At 40.6% G+C, this 24843-nt stretch overlaps 1 protein-coding gene across 1 annotated transcript in view; it reads right to left on the bottom strand.

Moving 5' to 3' along the window:
- nrxn3b (neurexin 3b) overlaps positions 1-24843 on the bottom strand; it is a gene marked incomplete at both ends in the record, with an annotated part of 300207 nt that overhangs the window by 175368 nt on the left and 99996 nt on the right. The window contains 9 exons of the mRNA XM_083899178.1: positions 3398-3517; positions 5514-5540; positions 6106-6279; positions 6730-6920; positions 7120-7388; positions 8230-8342; positions 8681-8800; positions 10337-10363; positions 11929-12132. Coding sequence (XP_083755304.1) covers positions 3398-3517; positions 5514-5540; positions 6106-6279; positions 6730-6920; positions 7120-7388; positions 8230-8342; positions 8681-8800; positions 10337-10363; positions 11929-12132 — 1245 coding nt within the window. The remainder of the gene's footprint in view (positions 1-3397; positions 3518-5513; positions 5541-6105; positions 6280-6729; positions 6921-7119; positions 7389-8229; positions 8343-8680; positions 8801-10336; positions 10364-11928; positions 12133-24843) is intronic.

Here is a 24843-nt window from a genome sequence, read left to right on the forward strand (position 1 = left end):
TAAATACACTCCGGTATGCACAAGGAGGTCTATGAATACCCTTTCATAGTAACGTGCGCATGTTTATGTTGATTCATCTCGTTTGCTTGTTTACTCTAAAATCCCCACTTGTCCCCTGACGTCATGCCAAAGCAGTGGCACCATTGTGTGGCTACTTCTCCCCCGCCTCAGGTCTGATACTATTATGCAGGTGCCTTAGTCAGTAAAAAAAAAAAAAAAAAGAAAATGCTTCCATTATTGTTTATTTTCTCCTCAGAAGAACATTGTGGACCACATGAAACACATTCTGTTCTTCAGCTCAGACTACATTCATCCTCCTTTCCTTCCTTGCTCCTTTCCCCCAAAGACTAGAGCGACTTCTGAAATGACTATGAGGTGAAAGCCATGATTAGTCCCCCTTACATTGTGTAGGAAGCAATAGTGCTGCTGTGTTGACATTTATGTAAGCAGTTAGCTAGATGTGGTTACAGCCTTCTGAACACAGCTTGAAAACTAAATTATGGACATTGTGATAAGCATGAGCAGAGGGGAGCTGGGATCATCGCACTGACAGGGAAATTCATCACTAAATCTATCTAAGCAATTACAGATGTTGGCATCAAACTGATGAACGGTTTTCTGCTGCCTGTCATCACACTCGCTCTGCCTTCGCCACTTTGTTTGTTTACCATGACGTTCCCCGACTGTAGAAAAATGCAACAACCTTTGCACTAATAAATCCGTAATATTGAGCGATTGCTCCTGATGTGGAAGAGGAGTGTCCACTGCTCTTCTTGCGCAGCCCACAAACTCCTGTCCATTGATTTAAATTAAACTCTGGTATTCATGGAACCTGACAGGGAAGGGTTCTGCCCAGAAAGCAGAAAGAACGACACAAAAAAGTTGAGGGATAGACAACAGTGAAATATAAAGATGAGGACGAAAAAAGCAGTAAGCCAGAACCATGCAGGATGAAAATACTATAAAAAGATTTTAAGAGTCCATCCTCCTACCTACTTTTTTTTCCTAATCTGTGCTGGGTATGACATGTACCACCAGAAGTGGCTCTGAGAATGGCCTGTACGGTGCTACAAGCTCTTTGAATTCCCTTTGTCTGTCTTGTTCCCATAAGTAAAGGTGCGCAGTCACAAAGCAGGCTGCAGGGGTACACAGGAATAAATGGAAGGAGAGTAACTAGTTCTTGCCTACTGAGCTTTTTCCACTCTTCTACTTTGTCTCTGCCACCTAAAAGTCCTGTTGGTAACAATAGAGTGCGGCGGGGGCACGGAAGTTTGACGCCAACAACTGGTTTTACAGGCAGAAATGTTCACTTTAATTTCCTCAAGTTTCTTTACTTGGACAGCGGGTAGAGAATGGAGGAGTCAGAGGAGAAGACAATTACCGATATTTGCTGCCAGCTATCGCATGGAGAAGGGGGTGGGGGTGAAGAGAGAGATGAGGGAGAAGCTCCACTCCAACATTGTTAATTAGAATATTTCTCTATCTCAGAGCTGTGCACTGGAAATAAGGCAGACACGCAGCCTGCATACAAGGCAAATCCCTGATTTCATAAGTTTATCAAGCTGCCGGTATCAAACAATACAATTGTTACAATAAGTGCACTGCAGTATACTGGATTTCTGCACTGTTTAGGATATTATTTTCTTCATGATCCATAACACTGGTTGGGTGTATGTTGGGGGCTAAAGTGGTGGAGGAAAATAACAGGAAAGCTGATTTCATGCTCAGGAGGATTGCATCTCTACCTGCACAGGGACAATGCGCGGTCCAACTCATGGATTTACTGACCCCTGCTGGTGCAACACTGCACTGCTGAGCTCATGAAAGCCCACAGGGACACAGACTGCCATCAGAGTCAACATCAGAAGATTGGGTCAATCCAGGAGAAGTACATTTCTGAAATGTAAACTCCAGTGAGATTCCCAAAAGTAGACTGGCTGTTTGCTTGATGTTGCCTCTTTATCCTTTCCTACTACTCTTCAATATTTATTTCCCAGCTTCCAGCAAAGGAAATAGAAGTAGCTTTAAATAAAGACGAGAGAAAAGACAATCAATTACAGTATTCCTAATAAAGGCAACGCTCAGTTAAGAATGTTATTATATGCTTAGACAGCCCAGTCAATATTAGTCAAGATCTATTTGCAAAACCAGCACACAAGTATGACCTAAACCTTCATAAAAATATGAAACAAGTTACGATGTAAGCTCTTGTTTTTCAAGGAAAAATATGTATGTGTTGATACAAAATCAATGAACCCTTCTTTAATTCATTCTGTGTAGCACCGGGAGGTGAATTTCTCAACACTAATAGACACATAAACACACAACTCCCATCGTCAAGTGAGAACTGCAGTCGATTATTCACCCTGCATGAAAAATGTTGCCGGTTGATCTCTTGCAGAGTAAAAGAAAATGAGAGTGAAACAAAAGACAAAAAACAAAACTGTGAGAGATATGAAGTCATGTGATATAGAGAGGTGGGGTCTAATTCCATAAAGGTCTGCGTGATTAAGGGATGCAAGCGCTCACGGAGAGCAGCTCTGCCAACAGCATCCACCACCTCATTAGTCTGACCCAGCAGCAGTATGCCCCCTCTATTAACCGCTAAATGAAAGACCGCCAACCGTGATTACTGAAGGGAAGTCCACTGTCGTCATGGGGATAACAGATCCCTACACAGACACGCGTGCAAAAATCACACTTCAACTTCTATAATAGCCATTTGACGGGCATTAAAGGACGATTGAGGCAGCACTGGATTTTTTTTTTTTACACATCAGTCACAGCCCCGTTCACTGAGAAGCTCAGAATGCAAAATGCTTGGAACAACCGGCAATCCTGTTACAACCAAATTGTCTGCATTGCAGCAAAGACGAAAAAAAAAAAGAAAAGAAAAAAAGCACCCTCAAAAATTGCCGGCGTCTCTCGGTTGATTCATTTAAAAGATCACATGAAGCTTTCAACACCACTTTCATGCAGCAAATCTGACAAAGCACGAGTCAAACAGGCCTGGAGTCCTTGAGTCAAGGATATGGGACTCGCTCTTGATGTGTGCATCTAATTTAAGTGGGCATGTTTATCTGAGTGTTTGTCATTTTTACATATAGTATAAAGCCACAGCATACTAGCAAAATATGCATTTAGCATATATCATTTTCCATGAATGTATGGTGTGGGGATTGGCACAGCTGCAAAAACTAAGGATCCTACATAATGCATGTTGACTTTTGTTAGATCCTCCACAAAAAGGCCCATGTCCTTCTCACAGTAACTGTGTTTCAACTCTGCTACATGTCAAAAAAAAAACATGTATCGTGTGCAATATTCTCAGACTCCGAAAGAATGCAAAGAGTCAAACGCAGGTAAAAACAAGAATAAGTAAATCAGCAGTACTCACGGTCGTTGCAGTGAGTCCCCGTGTAAGACGTCATCGAGCAGTCGCAAGTGAAGTTCTCCCACTGCTGGATGCACACGCCGTTGTTGGCACACGAGTCGTCCTGGCAAGTTGTACTTGGCCCTAGAAGAAGGACAAAGAAAGAGAGAAAGGTAGAAAGGAAGGATATGAGATACCGCAGATGCACAGACAAGCAACAATCAGAGCCAATGCTGAGCCTAAACAATACAGGACCCATGCAGACGAAATGCACTCTCGGAGAGGCTAATAAACAGCATGTGGGCCTAGAAGAAAGAACAAGGAGCAAACTGTGCCACCACAGGAAGCCTGAACTAGAGTACAACACCTTCAAAACAAACTGGGGAGTCCTGTTTCATGCTGGAGAAAAAGCGTGGCACTCGCAAGGCAACAGAAAGTGTGCCAGGCTTTCTCAAGATCAATCTCTCTTCAGCAGTGGAAGCATTAGATTCTAATTGATCACAGCAGAGGATGTCAGTTTGCTTCTGATCTGCATCTAAACCAGGCTACTGTACTTGCAGATGAACTGAACAGCCGTCTGGCTGATGTGATGGCACCGTCAACTTCCATTCAATCCCTTCTTTGTGGAGAGTGTGTGGAAATGGACTTGGCATGCAATTCTTATCATTCCAACATGTTTCGAAATAAAGTTTTAGCCAAGTAAAACTTAGAACACTGCATTCCCTCAATGAACAAGCAGGACAAGACATGAAAGACAACCTTTTAACAAATGACTCACGGATAAAAATAATAATAATAAAAAAAAAAATCATTAACTCATTGAATTCAAACGTTTTTCTTATAAATATCAGCAGTACGTTACTTTCCTCAACATCTACTTCACTGTGAAGACCATGAACAACTGACACTAGACAAACAGAATTCACGAAGAGCAGAAATGCAAAGAGTACTTGAGAACATGTAGTGCATATCCTCATGGGTAGGAGGGTATTCAAAGTCAAACTAGATGTGTGTTTGCTATTCCTCTACACCACACATAGCTCTCAGTTTTGAATACCTTTACCGGGAGGGAATGCAGATAAGGACAAATGCACAGCATAGATAACAAGATAAACAATCCCCTGCCGGAGTCTAGACAGACGAGGGGGGAAAAAATCCTCGACAGGGACCCCTTTTGATGATCACAGAAGAAAGTAAATAAAGTCAAATTAAAGTAAAAAGTTCCAAATACATGGCAGACAAATGCAAGTAAACAACAATTAAGTGCAGTTGTCTTGTGCAAGACAATGTGACGAGGAGACGACACTTGAAGTTTTGCTAGCTGAAAGCGCATTTACTGTGTAATGTACAGTGATGGTGGTCAACCAGGCACCCGTTATGTAAACGTGCGTTTCTGTGCAATTCTCATGTCTCTATGTGGACGATGGTGCATGTTTCTCGGTGCGAGAAACACAGGAGGCAGAGCTGAGGAGGAGAAACCTGAGCCTGCGTCTCAGGGTTGCAGCAGGAAGGTGCTTGCTCTCTGATATAACGTTCGTCTGTGCAAAGTAGCAAAAATGATTTTGTTTTAATCAAATGAAAAATAAAAAAGTAGAGACAGAGATCTGATACATCAGTATTATGCTGAAAGTGTTTGGATGTGCAGTAGCAGCTGCTCTCTGCCATCTGAACTGGCAAGAATACAGAACTCTCCTCGTCTGCCTCTGCTTTAATCTGCTGCTTTATATGACATATAAAACGTGTGAGTGCCTTTTTTTTCCCCGACATCACACTTCATGTCTTCTTTCCTATTCTATCACCTGGCTAACTGATTGACAAGGAAAGGATGGAAACGTTTGTCATTCCCTTTGTATATCTGTCCATCACGTGTGCGTCTACCTACACCTCCTAATCTTACACCTTTCATTCCATTGCGCTCGCCTCATCACTTGTTTTGCTTTCCAGTCGTCTCCCTCTTCTTCTCTGTCTCTTTTTATCCTCATACATGTTTTTTTTTTGTTTGTTTGTTTTGTTTTCAAAGAGCAAGTCACATCTGCGTAACCAGAGGGACGTTATTGCCATGGTGACACACCCACAATGCATTGCACACAGCAGACTTTCAGGCAAGCAGGCCTCCGAGAGGCGGAGTTTAACCCTCTACCTTGCAGGTCGGCTTTGGTGAAACCAACTTTGTTAGCGCAGAAAGAAAAATAAACAGAACAGAACATAGCAGAGTGGAAAGGAGTAAAGGTTAGTGAGGTACCAGCATTGTCAGACAAGTGCAGTATGTGCTGGTGATTCGTTAGTGGATGTTGTACAGTGTTTTCTACATAGAAGCTGCTGTTTCTGTCTGGACGTATCGTAATCTTCTGCTGCCCTCTACAGGAGAGCCTGCACCCTACATAAGGAATTTCTATAATACAGTACATGGGCGTCAACGATGATCCATCAAGTAATTGGTCAATATAGATTTGTTATGTCAGCAGTGTCATTTTTGTGTTACCATGTTAACTCAATTAGACCTGAAAATATTTAATTCTTTTTACTTCTACTTATTTTTAAAATATGTCACCAAGACATTATTAGTAGGGAAACCAAATGACAAATTTAAACCTCTAATGTCTGGTGAAGAAAAAGGATTAGGATTAACAATGCGAGCTGATGGCTTTAAGGCCTACCGAGGAACATTCTAATTAGACTAATAAATCTCACAAGGCAGGTCGTGACTCTTGCATGCCACGGGCCATCTGTACCTTCACAGCCACGCTCAATCTGCCCGCTACGGAAAAGGGCGTCGTTGATGAGGTCTGGCAGGCGGCCGTTAAGGTCAACCGACGCCAAACAGCCCTGGAAACCCTCTCGAGACACCACCAGCTTCGGGAGGTTCTGGTACATGTTGGGTCCGAGACCTCCGATGAACAGGTCACCTGAAGGGAGAATGGGGACAGAGAGGGAGAAGCAACTGAGTGTGAAAATGTATTTTAATATTTACAACTTAGACAATATAAGGCTGACATTTATATATAAGGCTTATTCGCTGAATGTTCCCAAGTTGAATTCAACTTTGAAATCTGTTCAGTTTAATATGACATTTTATTCAAGATTGAAGTAACAGTGTTTTAATAATGTAACATAAACTTTAATGTTATGTTAGACAATGACAAACTGAGATTGTTTGTCCCACAAGATGAGATACTGTTATTGAAATGCATGATTGCATCAGTACCAGAAATGGTACTAGGCATCTGCTGTTGTTGTTTTTTAATTGCCATTTATAAATACGGTTTTATATTTTAAATTGGGCTACAATCGTCTATAGAAAAGTGAGTTACTGGTACTTCCTCACGAAAATGCCTCCAAAACAACAACAGTGGTACCTTTGAGGTCAAGGTTCTTGGCACCATTGACATTCTGCGTAACTGACTTCGAGTCCACTTTGAGGGTGTGTGTGTTGGAACTATCGCGAGTGATGACCACATTGTGCCACTGGTTATCGTTCAGTTGGTTGTCACTGTTCCCCTTCAGCAGGCTTGGCCCATTACCCAGGTCAAAGACATAGTGGATAAACCTGAAAGGGAAGAAGCGGGAGTTGAACGGATGAGAGTTTCAGAGTTCATATTTCTACGCGAGTTAAACTAATTAAGAAAACATTTGTCCCTGCAATACACATATACACACAATACACACTTTCAGAGATTTGGGCTCAGTATTGTTAAATGTATCATAGCTGAGGAAAACCAAATGTTCAAACTGTCTCACTCACTCACCCTTTGACCAATTCGACAGCGATGAAGTCATTCCCGTCTCCACTGTTGAAGATGATGAATCCATCCGATGACGTGGTCTTGAACTGAAAGAATAGGTGCATTGTGGTGTATGCCTGCAGAGTAGGCAAGCCCAGGTAACTGCCCTTAGTCTTGAAAGTAACAGGGTCAGCGATGATGAAGCGCGTGCCAAAGCGGGCGTTGAGCTCGCAGAAGTCGATGTCCCCGTTCTTGCACATGTCGATGTACTGCATGCCGTTAAACTTCAGGCTCTGTGAGGGAGAGTCAGTGACAGAAGGTGTTAAGAAAATGGTGTTTTGTGATTTCAGTCGTCAAATGCAGAGCAAACGATGGAATCATAGTGACTGCAGGGAAAAGGAACGCAGAGGAAACACAGGAAAAGTCCAGGTGTTACTGATCACATTAATGATGCCTCTGTTTAGTTCTTAATGAAACTCTTAAAGCTGCAGTGCACAACGTTTGGGGATTTATGTTATTAATACTTTACTTGATTTAATACTATTATTCTGTCTCTGTTGGGTCTCCATGAACAGACATGATGTAACATTATTGTATACTGTTTCCTTCAACTGAAAAGCAGCACTATCAGACCTGACTGAGGGATCGTGTGTGTATAAAGGGGTAATGCAGGGGTGTGCGTAGGCAAAAAACACTAATTCCGTCAATTTGCTAAATAAGCGGGTTTTCAGAGCACTCGATTTCAGTTCTTTTGTGAGCGCTGGTTGTTTTTTTTTTATTCATACTCGTTTGCAGCCGTCTTGCTTTACTATGATGCCTCCATCAATCTTGACATAAAACAAATCACTTTTATGGGCATGAGTGGGAATGTTGCCAGGCAACACAAGATCTAAACAGCACTACACTGAGAAATATAGAGAGAGTAATAAGCATTGCATCAAATTATTTAAGAGTGGTTTCAATGTAACCAATTTTTTGATGGTTAAAAGTTGCACATCACAGCTTTCATTTATTTGATTATTTTATGTGATTTTCCAACTGTAAATAAAATGCATTCTCATATACAAATATAAGTGTTGCTCTTCATATGGTGATTATTCATCTGTTACCCCATGAATTTAGTGCACCTCATACCTGAAGATGCCCAATGAAGGGGGAAGGAGTAGAAGAAACAAATTGCCTCTCGGTCAAGATGCCCGTCTCCACGTTGTTAAACTCCAGCCGGGTGTGGTCACCTGGCATCTGGCCTAAGATGGAGGAGGAGGGAGAGAGGAGGAGAGACAAGGGGTGAAGGGGTTGAGGAGGAAGAAGGACATGCAACCTAACCTTAACCTATCATGACTTACAGTTGTAATTTTTTTATTAGACACAAGACAGCGGTCTATGTATGGAACAATTCATGCAGTTTTAATGTAAGTATCCTTCAAAATTATTCATCAGCTATAAAATCTTATTTGGCTGAATCCTGATATGGCATCATTTAAACAGAACACAATCATCATCACTGTTAAAAAAAGAAAAATAGACGAACATGCATGTCCCGATACTGTAAAACAGCAGTTTAACAGATAACAAATACAAATACCTTCAGCCATGTCATCATCCACTGTGAGCTTGAAGGTTTTACCACGACGAAGTACTCGCACCGAGTGCCACTCATTGTCGTTGAGCTTTTGTCCGGCATAAAGAACCTCAGGGCCTTTGCCTGAACAGGAAGGTAAGTTAGTCAAGGGACAAGGAGACGCACAAATGCAATAAAAGCACAAACCGAAATAGTCATCCAAAACATTTTGTCATCATATAAAATATGAAATGTATATTTTGGAGAAAGTAACAAAACAAAATTGTGGTTTGGATTGGACAACAGAGGAATGCAATACTAATCTCATCTCGTGGAGAACTATAGGGCTAACACATGCTTTTACTCAGATAAAGACTCTATGACAGAGTTTATGGTTGAATCTTAATATAACCGTCTCATTCTATCTCGCTCATTCCCCACTGGGTGATACTTTTGATCGATCCTTCCCAAGATGTTTGCTTGCTTGTTTGTTTTTGGTGTTTTATGGCAGATTACATCCATAAGGTGGCATTACCGCCTCACTGGCTTCCCCTCCTCTTTCTCTTCCTCCTGTCTTCCCTACATCTTATCCCTTTTTATTATTCCTTCCCAAGTTGTCCTACACATTCGTACTGATTTAATTTCAGTTTGCAAAGATGCACGGCCACAAAATATGGTTTTACTGCAACTACATGTAAAGCCTGTGCACACGTGTTAAGTAATTCATAAAACTGACCACTAGAGGGCAATCCAGCCACACTGTTCCAAAAAAGACCAGAGCAGCGAATTCATAGAAATCTGATGAATAATATTGAACCAAGGTTTTAAATTCAGAGGAACAGTATTGTTTGCTCTGTTATTGACTTTTAGACCACAATAAGGATATAATTAAATGTATAATGTTCATGTTGACCCAGCCTTGTAAGGGAAGCTGTTATGAAGTGTATGTGTAGAAGGACATAAGTCAGCAACATTTCACATCTTCCGATGCGTTGGATGTGACAGCTGAGCCACGTTTGTGATTTTTTAAGATTTTTAAATGGACTACAGAACTTGACCTTAATGCAAAATTGCAAACTCGACTATACAAACTGATAAATTTCCTGAGGAATGAGATTTTAATGACTACTTTTCAGTGACCGTGAAAATATTTCAGCCTTGGAATACTTTAGTGACAAAAATAAGGTATGACGACGTGAAACTCCTCAAGTCTAACTTCCTGCAGTGTCCTCTTTTTCTGTCTCTCTGAAAATAAGAGTCCTTTTTACGTGAGTAAAAGCATGTTTGCTAACACCACCTGTTTATCTCAGGCTTACATACTGCAGAATGTTTAAATAAGGAAGCCAAGAAAACACAGCGAATGCGACAAACAGCAATATATAATACACTATAATTGGGGGAAACAATACAGCCCATAGTGTAGCTATAGGCACTTGGGGAGAGATTAAGAATTAGTGGCCTGAATTAATTTGGAAAAAATGGGCCATTTAGAATCTATAGAGTACATGGAGTCAAATTTGCATAGCTTTGATCTCTGGCTATTACTTTTTCCCCTCTTATCAGAGAAATCCTCTTATCAGTCTCCTGCATTCACACATCCCTGCCCTTACATCTAGCACACAGGCTACAATCAAACATCGATTGAAGGAAGAAGGCTGCAGAAGAAGAATGTTGACTTACTGGTGTTACAGTTTATCCTGACACAGTCTAGATGGGGAGGGGAGAATAAGTGACAGATGAAATCGCATCCTTCAAGGTTATAGCTGCAGACATCCAAGAGCAAGTAAAACCACCTTCCGGGGACGGTCACATGATGCCAGCGGCCATTTTAGCCTCATTGGCTACTTATGGTTAATATGAATATAATGATACTGAAAATCCAACGCTAATGATATTCATTATAATGATAAAAAAAATCCTAACAGGTTTAAAATGATCACAATGTATGCATTTGTATTAAAGGTATGTGTATTATTTCCCATAAAGTCATTATGGAATTTGGCTATATGTTCAAATTGTTTAAAATGGTCGCTTGCACTTCAATGGCCACATCGATTTTGCAACCCAGCAACTGGAGCCAAATTATTGTACTGCTTTCCCACTGTTGCAATGTAATATAGAGCATTTCTAATTCTATTACGGAATACCGTGGCTCTGATTGAAATCTCCGTGCACCGGAGAGCAATGAATCTGTGTTTGGCAGGTGCGGGTTGAAATCCATGTGACCGGGCTGCTCATGTGCCGTCAACCGCAACAGAAAAGTGGGAGCAAACTGCCTCGAGCCACGCAGCACCAACACCTTACAGATGCCTGCAATCAGAGGACCCTGTGGGGGCTGTGGAGGATAGGTGTCCAAAAATTGAATAGGTTAGATCAGAATTTGTTTCTGGTAGTTTTAGGGTGACAAAGAAAGATGGACTATGCATGGACCATATTCAAAAAAAGTGTAATGCTTTCAATAAACTACACATTATTTTCAGATATTTACTGACAGGCTTTATACAACCTGTACTTATTTACGGCTCATTGGTATAAAGGCCTGTGCTCTGCTTAAACATAACCTTCCATGCCACCATCTGCAGGAGTGCTGTGTGCTGTGGCATCGGGCTGTTTGCCAGATGGGCCGCAGGCTCGGGGGCCTTTGAAGGGGTGAGTGCCATCTTTGAACAAGGCATGGGAGATGCCAGCTAGACCAAGGGTCACTGATGGACAGAAAGATCTGCTATCATGAGAAAAACAATAAATAAATAAATAAATAAATAAAAGTCCACAAGAACAGACGCATAAGTAAGAATGCACGCAATCAGAGCAGCGCTAAAATGTACAAATGCTTACTTGCAGTTCAGAATAGATGGCTAAATATAATCTGACATGTTGCTAAGTGAATCGATGCATGTCCAAGGACAGTGCCATCTACTGAAGGAACTTTACAAAAAATAATGCTGTGCTTTAAAAAAAAAAAAATCTATTTGTACAATAGAGCGTGACTAAAATGACCTTTCATGTTTTCAAAAGATGTACCGCAGAGCATGGATAACTTTGTTAAGTGTTAGATTGATGGATATAAAAATCTACAAAGACTCAGCATCAAGGCAGAAAGTTCAGGCAAAAACAGTGCATGCAACTACAAAGACAAACTAGAAAATGGTTTTAGTACGTGTTAGGTCTGATTTCAAATCTGGGCCATAAAGAAAAAAACAAAAAAAAAACACAGTATGGCCTCCTCTTGAAGACGAGTGGAGGCGAGCCAACAGGGACGGTTTATACGATACCTAGGTTGACACTCAGTTTGACCCTCCCGCTGTCCAGCTCAAGCCTTAACGTGTCTGCCGACTCTCGAGACGTAGCGGCCATTAGCAGACCAAAGGCCCGCTGGGACATGAAGCGGAGAGAGACGTCCTCGGCCTCGCTGTGCATGACATTTGGCATCACGACCTTCATGTACATGCTGCCATCGAAGGACAGAATAGAAGACTCTGTAAGATAAAAAAAAAGAAAAAAAGACAGAAGTCTTGAAATATTGATGATGATCCAAACATGTGAGCAAAAACAACACATACCGTCATGATGGCATAAAGAACGGCACAATATTGCACGCACTTTTCAGCTCCTTCTGACAGCTTTCTTTCACACTTAGATAAAGATAAAAGCGAATGTGTGATATGAAAACACACAGAGTGAAGACAATGTAACCTAATTTAAAGATGAAACCTGCATGCATGCTTTCCCTTCCGCAGTTTATCAACACACACACACACACGTATGTCCCACATGCCCAGTTGCAGCTGTATTCATCATCTGTCGAACTGACAGGCGAGTGTCTGCGATCTCAGGCTGCTCAGTGTGCAGAAAATTAAATCATCATGCTGCTTCCTCATCTGCCTTTTAACTCCCCCACTATAGATGTAGGATGGCATCTTTATAATTATGAAATCTCATTTTGGAAATGTAAAAATGTAAAGCGTGGAATATGCAACTCTATGCTGGGCCAGTAGTAATAATAATAATAATAATCATAATAAATAGAATATCTGTGTCTTAAAAATAGACAATAAGTGCACATGCAGGTTTGGAGGCTGCTGGATTTTGTGAGTTGGAAAAAGGGGCTCGTGTGCCTGAGAAAGAGGAGGCCTGTCAGCAGACTTGAAGCCTCTTGGGGGGAGAGAGAAACAGATTAAAAGGGCATCCAAGCATGAAATACCTGTTTTGACACTTCAGCTTTTAAAGAAAAAAAAAATAGCCCCATGGCCTCTGAAATGCACCACCATTTGGCTGCATGCAGGGGGAAATGTTAAGGCTGTAGGTGAGCATCACCCAAGAGAGGGGTTGTACCTGTAAATGATGCAGTGTCGCATGTTACACACCCGCATGTTGCACCCTTTGCTTATTCCTTTCTTGCATGCATGTGGTCTTGGGAATAAAGTACCATTTCCAGGTCAATTTTGTGGAGAAAATGTTTACTCATGCAAAAGGTAAACACTTTATAAGTACTATTGGATTTTGCTTCACTTAAAGCTGAAGAGTGGGTATTTTACACATAAATAACACCCATTACATCCAAGCCATTGCCAAATGAGTTCACACAGTGCTGATTAAGCCTATCAGCAACAAGAAAGTCTCTCTGTATTTGGCAGTGAATTGCAGTTCTAAATCTGGCAACTGTCAGCCAGCAAGTTTGCCAGAGCAGGAGAGGGGAGCGATAGTAGTGACAGATAAAGAGATGGATACAGTGACAATGAGAATGAAGTGAGCACTGTAACAAGCGGGGTTTAAGGAGACATAACCCTCTCAGCTGTATGTTCTGCGCCTTTACATGTAGCTTTAATGTAAAACATGTGTTGAGGAGACAGAAAGAGAAAGTCACTTTGTTCGACGCTCACTTTTTCTAATTATAAAATGTAAAACTTTTCCATCCTAACAACAAATGGCAGCTCTGTGATAAGAAACCAAGTGGCAACTGGTCGTGAAGTCACCCATAAGAATCTGAACTATAGGTTTGAGACAATACCGCAGCTGTCAGTCACACTGGTGTCCAATCATATGTGCCAGGCTTTATCACCTATGTTCCTCTAATTGGGAACATCCGTCTATCTTCTACTGCTTTATCTTCCACAGGAGAGTCCTGGAGGGTGCTGGTGCCAATACTAGCTGACAAGGCGGTGTACAACGTGGACAGGTTGCCAATTCATCACAGGGCCACACAAAGATAAACAACCATTCACTCTCACATTCACACCTATGGTCAATTTAGAGTGTCCAATTCGCCTGATCTCCAAATCTGCATGTATTTGGACTGTGGGAGGAAACTGGAGAAAACCCACACACAAGAACATATAAACTCCATGCAGTATGGCCCTTGTTCTGACAAATGTGGGTCTTCTTTCTACAAAGGCAAGAGTGCCAACCACTACACCAACCTACTTGAGAACATCAGTTACAAAATGTACATCATGTGCTATTGAAGAAGTCTTAAAATCTCTGTTTGTTGACGTTATAAAGTGGAGATGCCCCCTGGTGCCCATTCACAATATATTTTTACTCCTGCATTGGCGCCGTTGGGAGAACCAGATGACTACAGTACTGAAATGTTTATATGTTCATGTCTATTGGAGAAACAACAAGTGCTTTTACATGCATCCCCTTGCTGATTTTGATAGAGAATCAAAAATACATTTAAACAATATTATTGCTCTGCTTGGTTGCAAATAGCTACATCACACTAACAAACATTACTCTCACATCTGAAGCTATCAACACGTTGTATTTCATATAAAAAGTTGCCTCTCAGTTTGTTCTTTTTAATCCTGGTGCCAAATCCTAGCAAGTGTCCATGACACATTTTTTGATGCCTCAGATAAAAAAAAAAGGCAAAATTACAGACTTGAAAAGAAAGCAATTGACAGTGAGTACCAATGCTGTGGCCTCCTCTGGCTGTACAGTGACACAGAAAGAAGAGAGGGTACTGCTTGGTTTTTGTAGTGTTTTAAATGTGTTATGTAATGGTTACTTTTAAATTAAAATAAATTCTTGTTTTGCAAAATGTGGAAATGTTGCTGTATTCAACAGTAATTACTCTCACTGTCAGAGGATGCTGACAACAAATTAGCTCTGCTGGTTGCAGAATTCTAACTAGTGTGAGGTCACGGAACCATTCGTCTTACAAGGAAAAGTGCTCCGCTTACAAAACAAGAAAATCCCACATTTGTCTGTGTTGCTTTGAGGGCTGTTGTAAAAATCCATTCTATGAACAAGCTGCCGACTGTGTGGGTACAGTAGCCTGGAGGATAATGAAACCTCGGCTCGCTACCGTTCTACTCAATTTTAAACTGCACAGGCGGTGTGTCTCTCTTCATGTCTCTCTAGGTGTCTCTCTCCCACAGAAACACATTTAACCAAAGAAACATGGCCAGCTCACAGACGGATCCGCTAACTGACAGAGACACGTATTGATTTGTGAGCCAGGTCAAGTCCCAGGCTAAGAGACAAAAGACAACATGATGAGAGTCAACCGGCTCAGAAAACTCAAAGAGAGAAGGGAGGACGTGAAGATCACACCATAAAATAAAGTGTAATATCCACTCTGATGATAGAGAGGACTCGACATACAATTATGTCAGTGGGATGAAAAGAAATGTTTTAATATCGAGTGTTTCTTGAGCAACAGGTTGAAATGATAAAGTACTAGAGGAAATACATGCTGATGTTTGGTGTAATTTTTCAGTTTACTTTCCTGCTCCACAGTCAGAACCACAATGTTGCTTTTTAAGTAACCCACAGTTTTTTTTAGAGGCCTGTATTTGCGCACAGAATCCTTTTAGGGGCAAAGTAGTCCCCGTCATGTCTGGCTGTCATCAAGTCAGCCTCAGCCGGGACCAGCTGTGTCGTAGTCAAATTGATTTTTATTGTGTTAGAAAGGAGAAAGGCATTTGTGTTTGACTGCAAATTGATTTATATGATTTTGAGTCTGTTCGCTTTTAAGTGACCCATAAAAAATAAAGAAAAAAAACTAAAAGGAAAGCTGAATTTATTCTGATGCTGTCCACCCACTGCTTTCAGAACAACAGAGTGTTTCCAAAATGAAGGACAAATCTTCAATTTAAATAGTTAAGGAGTGATTGACAAGACATAAAAAGACATAAAAGCTCTGCCTATGGTCAGAATATGCCTCCTCAACACGTAGTCAAATCTAGACGAGTCGTCCATAAGTAATGGGAATCATGTTAAACAGTAAGAAAAGGATTTGGAGATCTTGTGACTAAACATTATACTAATAATGAAATATAATTTAAATGTAATGTTCTCACAAGAAATGTTCAGAGTAACACGACTGCATGGTTTGCAATGTCTTGTTCATACTGAAATGACCAATTATCCATAATTTACATTAGTTACAATACTATTACGATCTAGAGCTGCAACTAACGATTATTTTCGTAATCTATTAATCTGTTGATTATTTTCTCGATTAATCGATGAATCGTTGGGTCCATAAAATGTCAGAAAATGTTAAAAAACGTTGATCAGTGTTTGTCAAACCTGGAAATTATGATGTTCTCTGTTTTGTTCACAACCCAGAATGATTCAGTTTTAATGATTTCTTTGTTATGTGGAGCAAAGAAACCAAGAAAATATTCACATTCAAGAATCTAAAAAACGATCAGAAATCTAGTTTTAATAATGAAAAAAGCTTCAACCCGATTATCGATTGTCAAAAAAGTTGGCGATTAATTTAGTAATCGATTAATAATTGATTCAGCGATTAATCGTTTCAGCTCTATTACGATCACAATGTACATATCAAGTCAATACCATTCAGAAGTCAACATGACTACAAAAGCCAGTATTGCAACTCCGACAGAGAGTCAGAGAATAAGGTTATTAAAAATCAGTTCACTGCTGCACAGCCATATTTGGAGGCGAAATCAAAGTAATAAAGATGTTTATCGCACAGAGAAATGTGTGGCAGGTGAAATAAAAAGTTGGTTTGTTAACTCAATTGTCGCTGCATGTTAACTTAGCCTAACCCCAAAGATGGGGTACAAAAGACAGACTATAAACAACCATTTTATATTTTTTATTTGATCTCTGCTTCACTTGTTGTCTCGTCTTTCTTGCGACAGCAGCATCTTTGATGGTGTAGACTAGAGCACCAGCATTGCTTTCATCAGTGAATAGCAATCTCAGAGCTGCAAAGAAGTAGAGGCAGCTGAGCTAAAGCATTTAACATCACTATCTGCAAACAGCGAAGACTGCGGCTGTGATTAAAACCATTCATATAGGGTACAGATATTGCCAGTGATTGCACTCCAACACTACGGCGATGAAACTTTGCACACACACACACACACACACACACACACGACTGCAGTCTCTGTAACTTCAGCGATATATCAGCAGCTATAAGGAAGTCATTTCAGATGGTAATTATGCCACTTTTTGTCAGTCTGTCCATGTGAATGCATTTGTGGATGTGTGTGTGTTTTCCAGCAAGTGCCGCACTTTACATAATTAGCAGTCCAATTGAAGCATAAGATGGAGGAGGAGGAAAGCCATTAAGGGAGAAGCTTCACAAATATTCACGGTGCAGAGGGGGAGAGAAGACCAGTTTATGCTCCTCAGCACAAGCGCACTCCTCTCCCTCCATCTCTCCATGTGCATTCCCATTACTCGCCTCGGCTGTGGAGGATTATCTAATCTTTTTTCTTTTTTTTTTTTTTTTCCAACAGAGTGACAATTCTTTGTTTTTATAAGCAAACAAAAAGGGGCCTTGATTGTCACCGTAGTGTTTTGTGTGAGTACACACACACACACACACACACACACTCAAACAAGGTTGTACAGCAGCTGTCAAACAACTTTTAAAGTTCAAAAATCTCATCCTGACAGACGGTGGTAAACATCTTACAAGCACTAAGTGTGCCTTTGCCTGTGTGTACTCTGTGGAGTGTGTGCTGCTCACAATAAGGCGGTAGGACGGAGATGCCTGCACGCAACAGAAGAGACTATTCGCTGCTGCCAACAGTAATCCTCCCCACATGATTCTGGAGACACACGCACTCACACATACACATTGATGCACGCACGCATGCAGAAGGGCGCACACACACACACACACACACACACACAACAAAATAGTTATTATTTATTATTGTTATTATTATTGCTGTTGTGTATTTGTATATAATATATCTGTATGTATGGACATGTGTCTTGTGGATATCTATGGAGGTGTCTATGTATGTGTATATTAAAATATATTTAAATATGTGTATATTATATATTATATGGATATGTGCACAGTTACTTACAGATCTATGTTTCCGTTACTTTTTATATATATATTTTTTTTTTCTTCACTATATTTTTTTTCTTTATAGATATTTCTTTATTTTCGTTATATGTTCTTCTGTCTGGTTTTCTGTGTGGAATTGTAACGGCACGAAATAAATATGAACATAAACATAAACATTATAATAATAATACAAATAATAATAATAATAATAATAATAATAATCAGCTCTATAGAAAATGTTAATAATCTTCCTCCCACACAGCTTTATTCAGTCCTACCATGGTGTGAGGCTGAAGATGTGACTGTGCAGGTTTATTCTGTTGTATCTTCTGACCTTAATTCACCATGTACTCTCTCTCAAAATAGGGGCAAATATGTGTAAGCGGCGCTTGTGTATACTCTGTATAATTACTTGATTAATTTTGCATGCGGTTCTAAATGTCAAAATGTTGTGTATTAGGTTACAAGCTATGAGGTAGTTGCCATTTCTCGGCAAAACTAGTGAGCTAGAAAAAGCTACAAACAATCCTTCCCACTTCTGATAGATCTAAGAGACAGCTATATTAGCATTCATTTGTTAATATTCATGTTCACGTGGCTCGCTCCGAGGTAAGAAATCTCCCCTTGTAATATTTTCCTGTGTTAACTCGAGCCAGGTTTGAGAAATAGCGTGAAAACACTTTGAAGAACGACATCGCCTGCAGACAGACAAACTAAAAGAGGTCAGTTCACTCATGGGGATGACCAAATACTCTGTCGAACTCGACCTTAAGCAGGCCGAGATAAATTTATCAGGGACATTTAAAAAAATTGCACAGGGTTTTGTAGCATTGGTACGAAACAGTAAGCGGTTTTGTGCATCGGACATATTGAACAGGATTTACTCATGGATCAGGTAAATCCCCGGAGCTTTATCAACATGTGACAGATACGAGTGGTATCTGCGACAAGCCTCTGCACATTAAATTGCAAGTATGATTTTGTAATGGACATCATATTCTTGGTGTATTCTAGGTCAGGGACAGCACAATGACTACAACGTTTCCCACAGTTTTGTTGGCTTAAACCCTGCTGCTGGTGAAAATCACAGAAAGGCATTTCTCAACTGTGGCTCTGGCAGCAGCTTACGCTGCCTTAAAATGGATTATTCAAAGCCAAGCGGCGGCGTTTGACCCCAAGGATGCTGAAGTTGTGATAAGTGACAGCTTGTGATGATTTATGGGTGTAATACTCCTGCTTAATGGGTAGTTACACACACAGGTCACTGTGTGCGTAAACAAATACACGCACACATACGACACACAACAATTTGCACATCATAAATACCTGTGCAAAACCTTAACCAGCAGTGTGAACAGACTCTCTAAATGACACAAGTGAAAATAAGATAAGCTCTCACTTTAGTCAGTACATTTCCATTCATAACTCAAGGTCAAGCTACAAGGCCATTTAGTGGACTGGTGTTCTTGTCTCAGCAGTGGAGAATCAAATTATTGAATGAAAGTGTTTGACTCTCGATGCACCGCCTTTCAGCTTTCACCTAGTATTGGGAATTTGTTCTTCTAGTTGACCTACTGGCAGCGACTGTGACTTTGGTACGGTGTCAAATGCCATTCTTTGTCTTTCTATCATTCATTACCTTCAAAATATTTAATTCTCTAAGAGACAGAGCATAAATTTGGTCTATTCCTCAGTCGAAAAAATCCACCCTGGACCAAACACTTCCCTCAAATTTGCTCCTGATGGTTGTACCCGCAGCCTGTAAACTAGTATGAGTGTGATAGAAAAAGGTGTTGCTGTACATAGATGTGCTGTATGAATGTGAATGGATGAAGGTCTTTGAGTGGTCCTCCAGACTAGGAAAGGTGCGATACAAACACTGACCATTTACCGGCTCCTTCTATTATTTCCAGGTCAAAGCCTGGAGGCAGGAGTGGAGTTCACACTCAGAATACCTGGTTCAGTGTTGCATATAAATGCAAAATGAATTGAACTTCCAACTGCATTATGTGGATGTGTTAGTCCAACTTTGAGGAATTCAATTTAGTGAAATACTCAATAATTAGGATTATGTAAACCTACCCACTGGTGGAGTTGGAGTGGAAGTACCCAGGGTGGCACTCACGGTAACTAGAGGGTCCCTTAAAGGACACTTTTGGGAACATAGACTTGATCAGATCACTTAAAGGTCAAAAAAGGGTAATTGAAGGTGTCAGGCAGGTTATGACTTAGGGCAAACATGTTCTATTAGAACAGGGGTGATGAACAATTTTTCCTTTCAAGGATCATTTAAATTTTATAACATCTGTCTAGAGCCATACTAAATTATTGAACACATATCACACTAACCCTCTAATGGGATGGCTGGAGCTGCTTCTCTTTCAGCTGACTGCTGTCAATTGATACTGATGATGTTGATGCTATCCTTGCAGTTGGTTTTGGCCACAACAACCGTCGGTTGTGTCATGCATGGCTTGCAGAAACGGTAATTTGTCCCTCGTATCAAGTATTTGTTTCGCAGAAAAACTGGAAATGTCTTATGATATTCAATATTTGTAATCTCAGCCTCTCTAGATCGGTTCTTGAAACAAACACCTTGAGAGAGTCCAGCAGCTCTTTCATACATACTTTTTTCTGCATTAGGTTGCAGCTTTGTAGCCATTAGCCTACTCTCCACAAAGTTGCCTGCCTCCATTTTTCTCTATCTTTTCTGGGTCACCTCTTTTATATTCATGAATTGCGTTTCGAGCCGGATCAAACACTTTTGTGGGACATGGACCTTCCCCTCACCTCTGCAGGATGACCATCCTTACCAACTTTTGTATTTAAAGTCAGTAACTTGACTAATGCGGGGGGAAAAGTTATATTTTCTGCAGTTTCTAAGGACCAGTGGGATTTTCTCCGGGGACAATGTGTTGATAAAATTTTGATTTATGGTTTTGCCCTTGCGGAGTATTACCCAGCTTGAGTGCGCTTTCTGTTTCTGCATCTGCTATGGGTTGATAAAGACCAAACATCAGTAAATATATCAAAATGTTTCTGCTTGGTGGTGTGTTTTTCAAATAAGTAAAAATGTGCTTAAAAATACTAAATATAATCTGATGAGCAGATTGTGGGTGGGGTGAGTGAGAGGGTATATGTGTGGCTAACACATTCACTTCTCGCTGTAACTGTAAAAAAAATTAGCATTACTGTATATTTTGAGGATAAAAAATGCATTGTTGGAAATAGTGTGGGAGAGAATCAGGCACTTTTCCTGTGGGCCTTCCTTTTATTTGGCGTTTCTAGGTATCAGGAAATCCGACATGTGCTTTGTACCAGGAGAACTTTGATCTGCCTCATTTGCACCAACATGTTCAACAAATGGAACAGGCTCATATTGCTGTAAAACTCCATATCTTGTACACCGAGCCGTGCTCCCCTGTGTTTAATCCAGTGAGTGTGCAAATTAAACGTGGCTTCTGCTCAACTCTCGCAAACTTTGTGTCACGCACTTTCAACAAACCCAGCACTGTCCTTGAAACAACACTGCAAAGAAAAAAGATGGAGAAACCCAACCAGTGAACCACAGCTCCATCGGGGGGCAGCAAAGTCAAAGACAGTAAATACCATCTTATTTGAGCTTTTAGGAGATGAGAAGGGTGGAAACTGAAGTAAGGAGTAGGAAATAAAGGAGGCAGGGAGGCAGGCGACAAAGTGAAGCAACGTGAGGAACGAGCAAAGTAGAAGACAACGTGTCAAAGGAGAAGGATTTAATAAGATGTAGTTGAATATACCCCCTGAAAGCAAATAAATCAATGTAACATAAGACACTAACAGACTACATCTGGTAATTGCAAAACAATCATACCATTTTGTATAACGCGCAACTACAAATCAACCCCAAAGAGGAAAACGTACAGAACAAAGAAGTATGATTTATTTTTCTATGTATATATGTATGTATCATAAAAATCAGATAAAAATCGGTGAGTCTCTCTGGAAACTCTCGTCCTGCTGCCAGGGGAGCTTTGGAGACTTGTCAATTTCTCAGATGGCCAAACACAGAAGGCTTGATTTCCTTTTTGATTTTCCTATGTGCTCTCTGTCTTCCTCCGTCTTGCTGTGGAGAGTCCGGGTGTGTGAGAGTGGGGAAAAGCACAAAAAGTGTGCAAATATGCATCTAAAAGAAGACTGAAATGAGACACGACTTAAAACTGAGGGGGAATATGGATGCAGCACTTTCCTATATATGCTTTCCTCTCTCTTCAGCTTCAGTGTGCTACAGTGAGAGTCAGGGTTTACATAACCCAGCACAGCTCCTAAGCACACATTTAATTACAAATGGGGATTAGGGAGCAACAGCATAATGTTCCAAGCAGGGGGGGGGAAAACCGGAAACAAACATCTTTTATATAGTGCAGGAGGATGAGTTTCTTCTCACGGGTAAACAATGTCAAACAAATCTCAGTCTCTCTACAGCCTCTCTGGCATTTTCAACAATTCAGTCAACAGTTACAGTTTTTTTCCCCCTCTCCACATACAGCTATCCACTACAACCTCAGCCCTTCCTTGTTCCTTTCATTTTCAGGCACTGTATAAATCTTTGGAGCCGAGTTGCGTCAGACACCACTGCCACAGTGTTCCACTCAGGAGGACTGTCAACTCACAATGAGTCTGTTTCCCGGCACCGCAGGCAGGAAACACCATCTTTAATGACAGGCAACTCAGATCTCACCAGTAGGAGACAAGAGGAGAGGACATTTCGCTCTATATTTGCTCTGTACGTGTTCAGGGAAATAAACTCGTCTGGCGTCCTCAAGAATTAAAATTCATTGGACACGACCTCCCAATCACTTATAGGACAACTTTTCTGCAAAACTATCACCTCAGTAAATGGAAAGAGAAAATATCAGGATAGTGAAAATATGATGATGAATCAATTGCAGGGAGGGGCGATAATAAGGAAAAAAAAAAGTTCTGCATGGCCCAATGCAGAATTGGTTGGGGGAGAAAAAAAAAAAAAAGGTGCACGCTTGATAATGCAGAAGATACAAAACTCATTATTCTGCAGAATTCAATGATTGTTCAACAGCAACTGGAGCAAAGCTGGGATGTGAAGTGAATAGAGGCCTGTTTTTTTTTCATTGTTAAATGAGAGATGCTCTCTTTTTTTCCAAATGCAGGCCCAGGCATTTTCTACAAATAGCACAGCACATTTCATCTTCAAATGAAAGAAGATGTATTTAGCATGTTACCTTAGGCTGCGTAACAGCTCCAACACAGAAACCTACACAGGCAAGCAGGATCCAGATCGGACACTACTACATAATTAATATAACACTACTCTTATTAATGGGTGCAGCTAAAATTACCTTGGATGACATGTGTTTGGTCACTTTTGTTCGTCTGTCTGTGAGCAGCATAATATTAAAAATGCTGTTTTTGTCTTTATTAAAATTACCCAGGGATGTAGCACTTTCTCTAGTCGCAGTTGTTATCATAAAGAATATTATTACATCAATAATGTCACTGCCATTATTGTCATCATCTAATAGTGATTTATTAGCACTGGCTCACTTTTTCCCCAGTCTCATTCTCTCTCCTTCCTTCCTCCATTTCTTGCCCACTCAACATTTAGCCTTAGATAAACTAAATCAAACTAATCTGTCACGAGGCAAAATGCTTTAAAAACGGAGAAACGCGCTCATTTACGTGCACAAACAGAATATTCTAACAATCTATGTTGTGTGTATTGAGGGAACAATGTTCTGTTCAAACGCGAGACAGAATCTACGGGAGGGATCAGACTTGTGACGAGCAGTTTTTCTTTTCAGTGGTTCAGCATGCATATAAAAAATCGTACGTCAGAGCACATTTGACACATTCACTCTAAACTTAGACAAACAGTTCCTCGCGTCGCTGTGACTGCCGACTCCTTTCAAGGCATAAAAGGATTTTTTTTTTTTTGCCCCATAAAGAAACACGCACATTCATTGTTCCTCTGGATGTATGGCAACATGTTATTGTGTACGTGTTTTTTTTTTTCTCCTGGAGGTATGTGCTTGTCAATCATAGTGCAAGCTTGTTAGCTTGCAACCCAGAGGAGAATAGACTATTTCCAGTGGTGAGACAGGAAAAAAATAAATAAGTGATTTATCTTGTGGTGTACAGGCAGGTAGAATAAATAAAATATGAGGCACACTATGGTCACTAACAGACATATTATTACCATTCTAGAGTGATATAGTAACATCAGACTTAATGTGCAACTGCAGGTGTAGCTGCTGCTGATGCTTCAAATCTACCACCTGCAGTGCGCCACAGAGGCATCATGTGCTAAATGATGCGAATCAGTTACCACATCCTGCGCCAGTGAGCCTTTACTGTCAGCCTGCATGTGTGTCAAAATGGCAGGATATACAATGCATATGAAACAAAGAGTTCGACATGATTTATTTAAGTCATTCTATTCAATCTACTGAGAAACGGGGATCTATTTGTCTGCAAAGTGATAATGCTTTGAAGTCCACAGATTTACAAGGTTAATAGTGGTGGGTTTTTTTCCCCTCTCAAGTCAATTCATTGCCCTGATCTGTCTCTGTTCTTAATTTGCTGCCAGTTTCTATAAAACTCCCTTTCTTTGTATTTTTAACCTTGCTCTCTTTTCTCCATTTTACTCGCCTTTGCCATCCTCCATTTTACACCCTTCCCCCCATTTGTCCCATGTATGTGTGTGTGTGTGAGCATTGGCCTGTAAGTCAGGGCAGACCTTGAAGTGTCATTTTCTCTGTATGCTGAGATAAATGTCCCGGCAAAGGTGCTTATCACCCGTTTACGCAGAGAAGTGGGACTGGGAAAAGATGAGGGCAAGGGAAAGGCGTCTGTGAAATCTGAGTTACAGTACAGCGGGAAT

The sequence above is a fragment of the Microchirus variegatus genome (genome assembly GCF_963457635.1).
Source record: "Microchirus variegatus genome assembly, chromosome: 12".
Classification (NCBI taxonomy): domain Eukaryota; kingdom Metazoa; phylum Chordata; class Actinopteri; order Pleuronectiformes; family Soleidae; genus Microchirus; species Microchirus variegatus.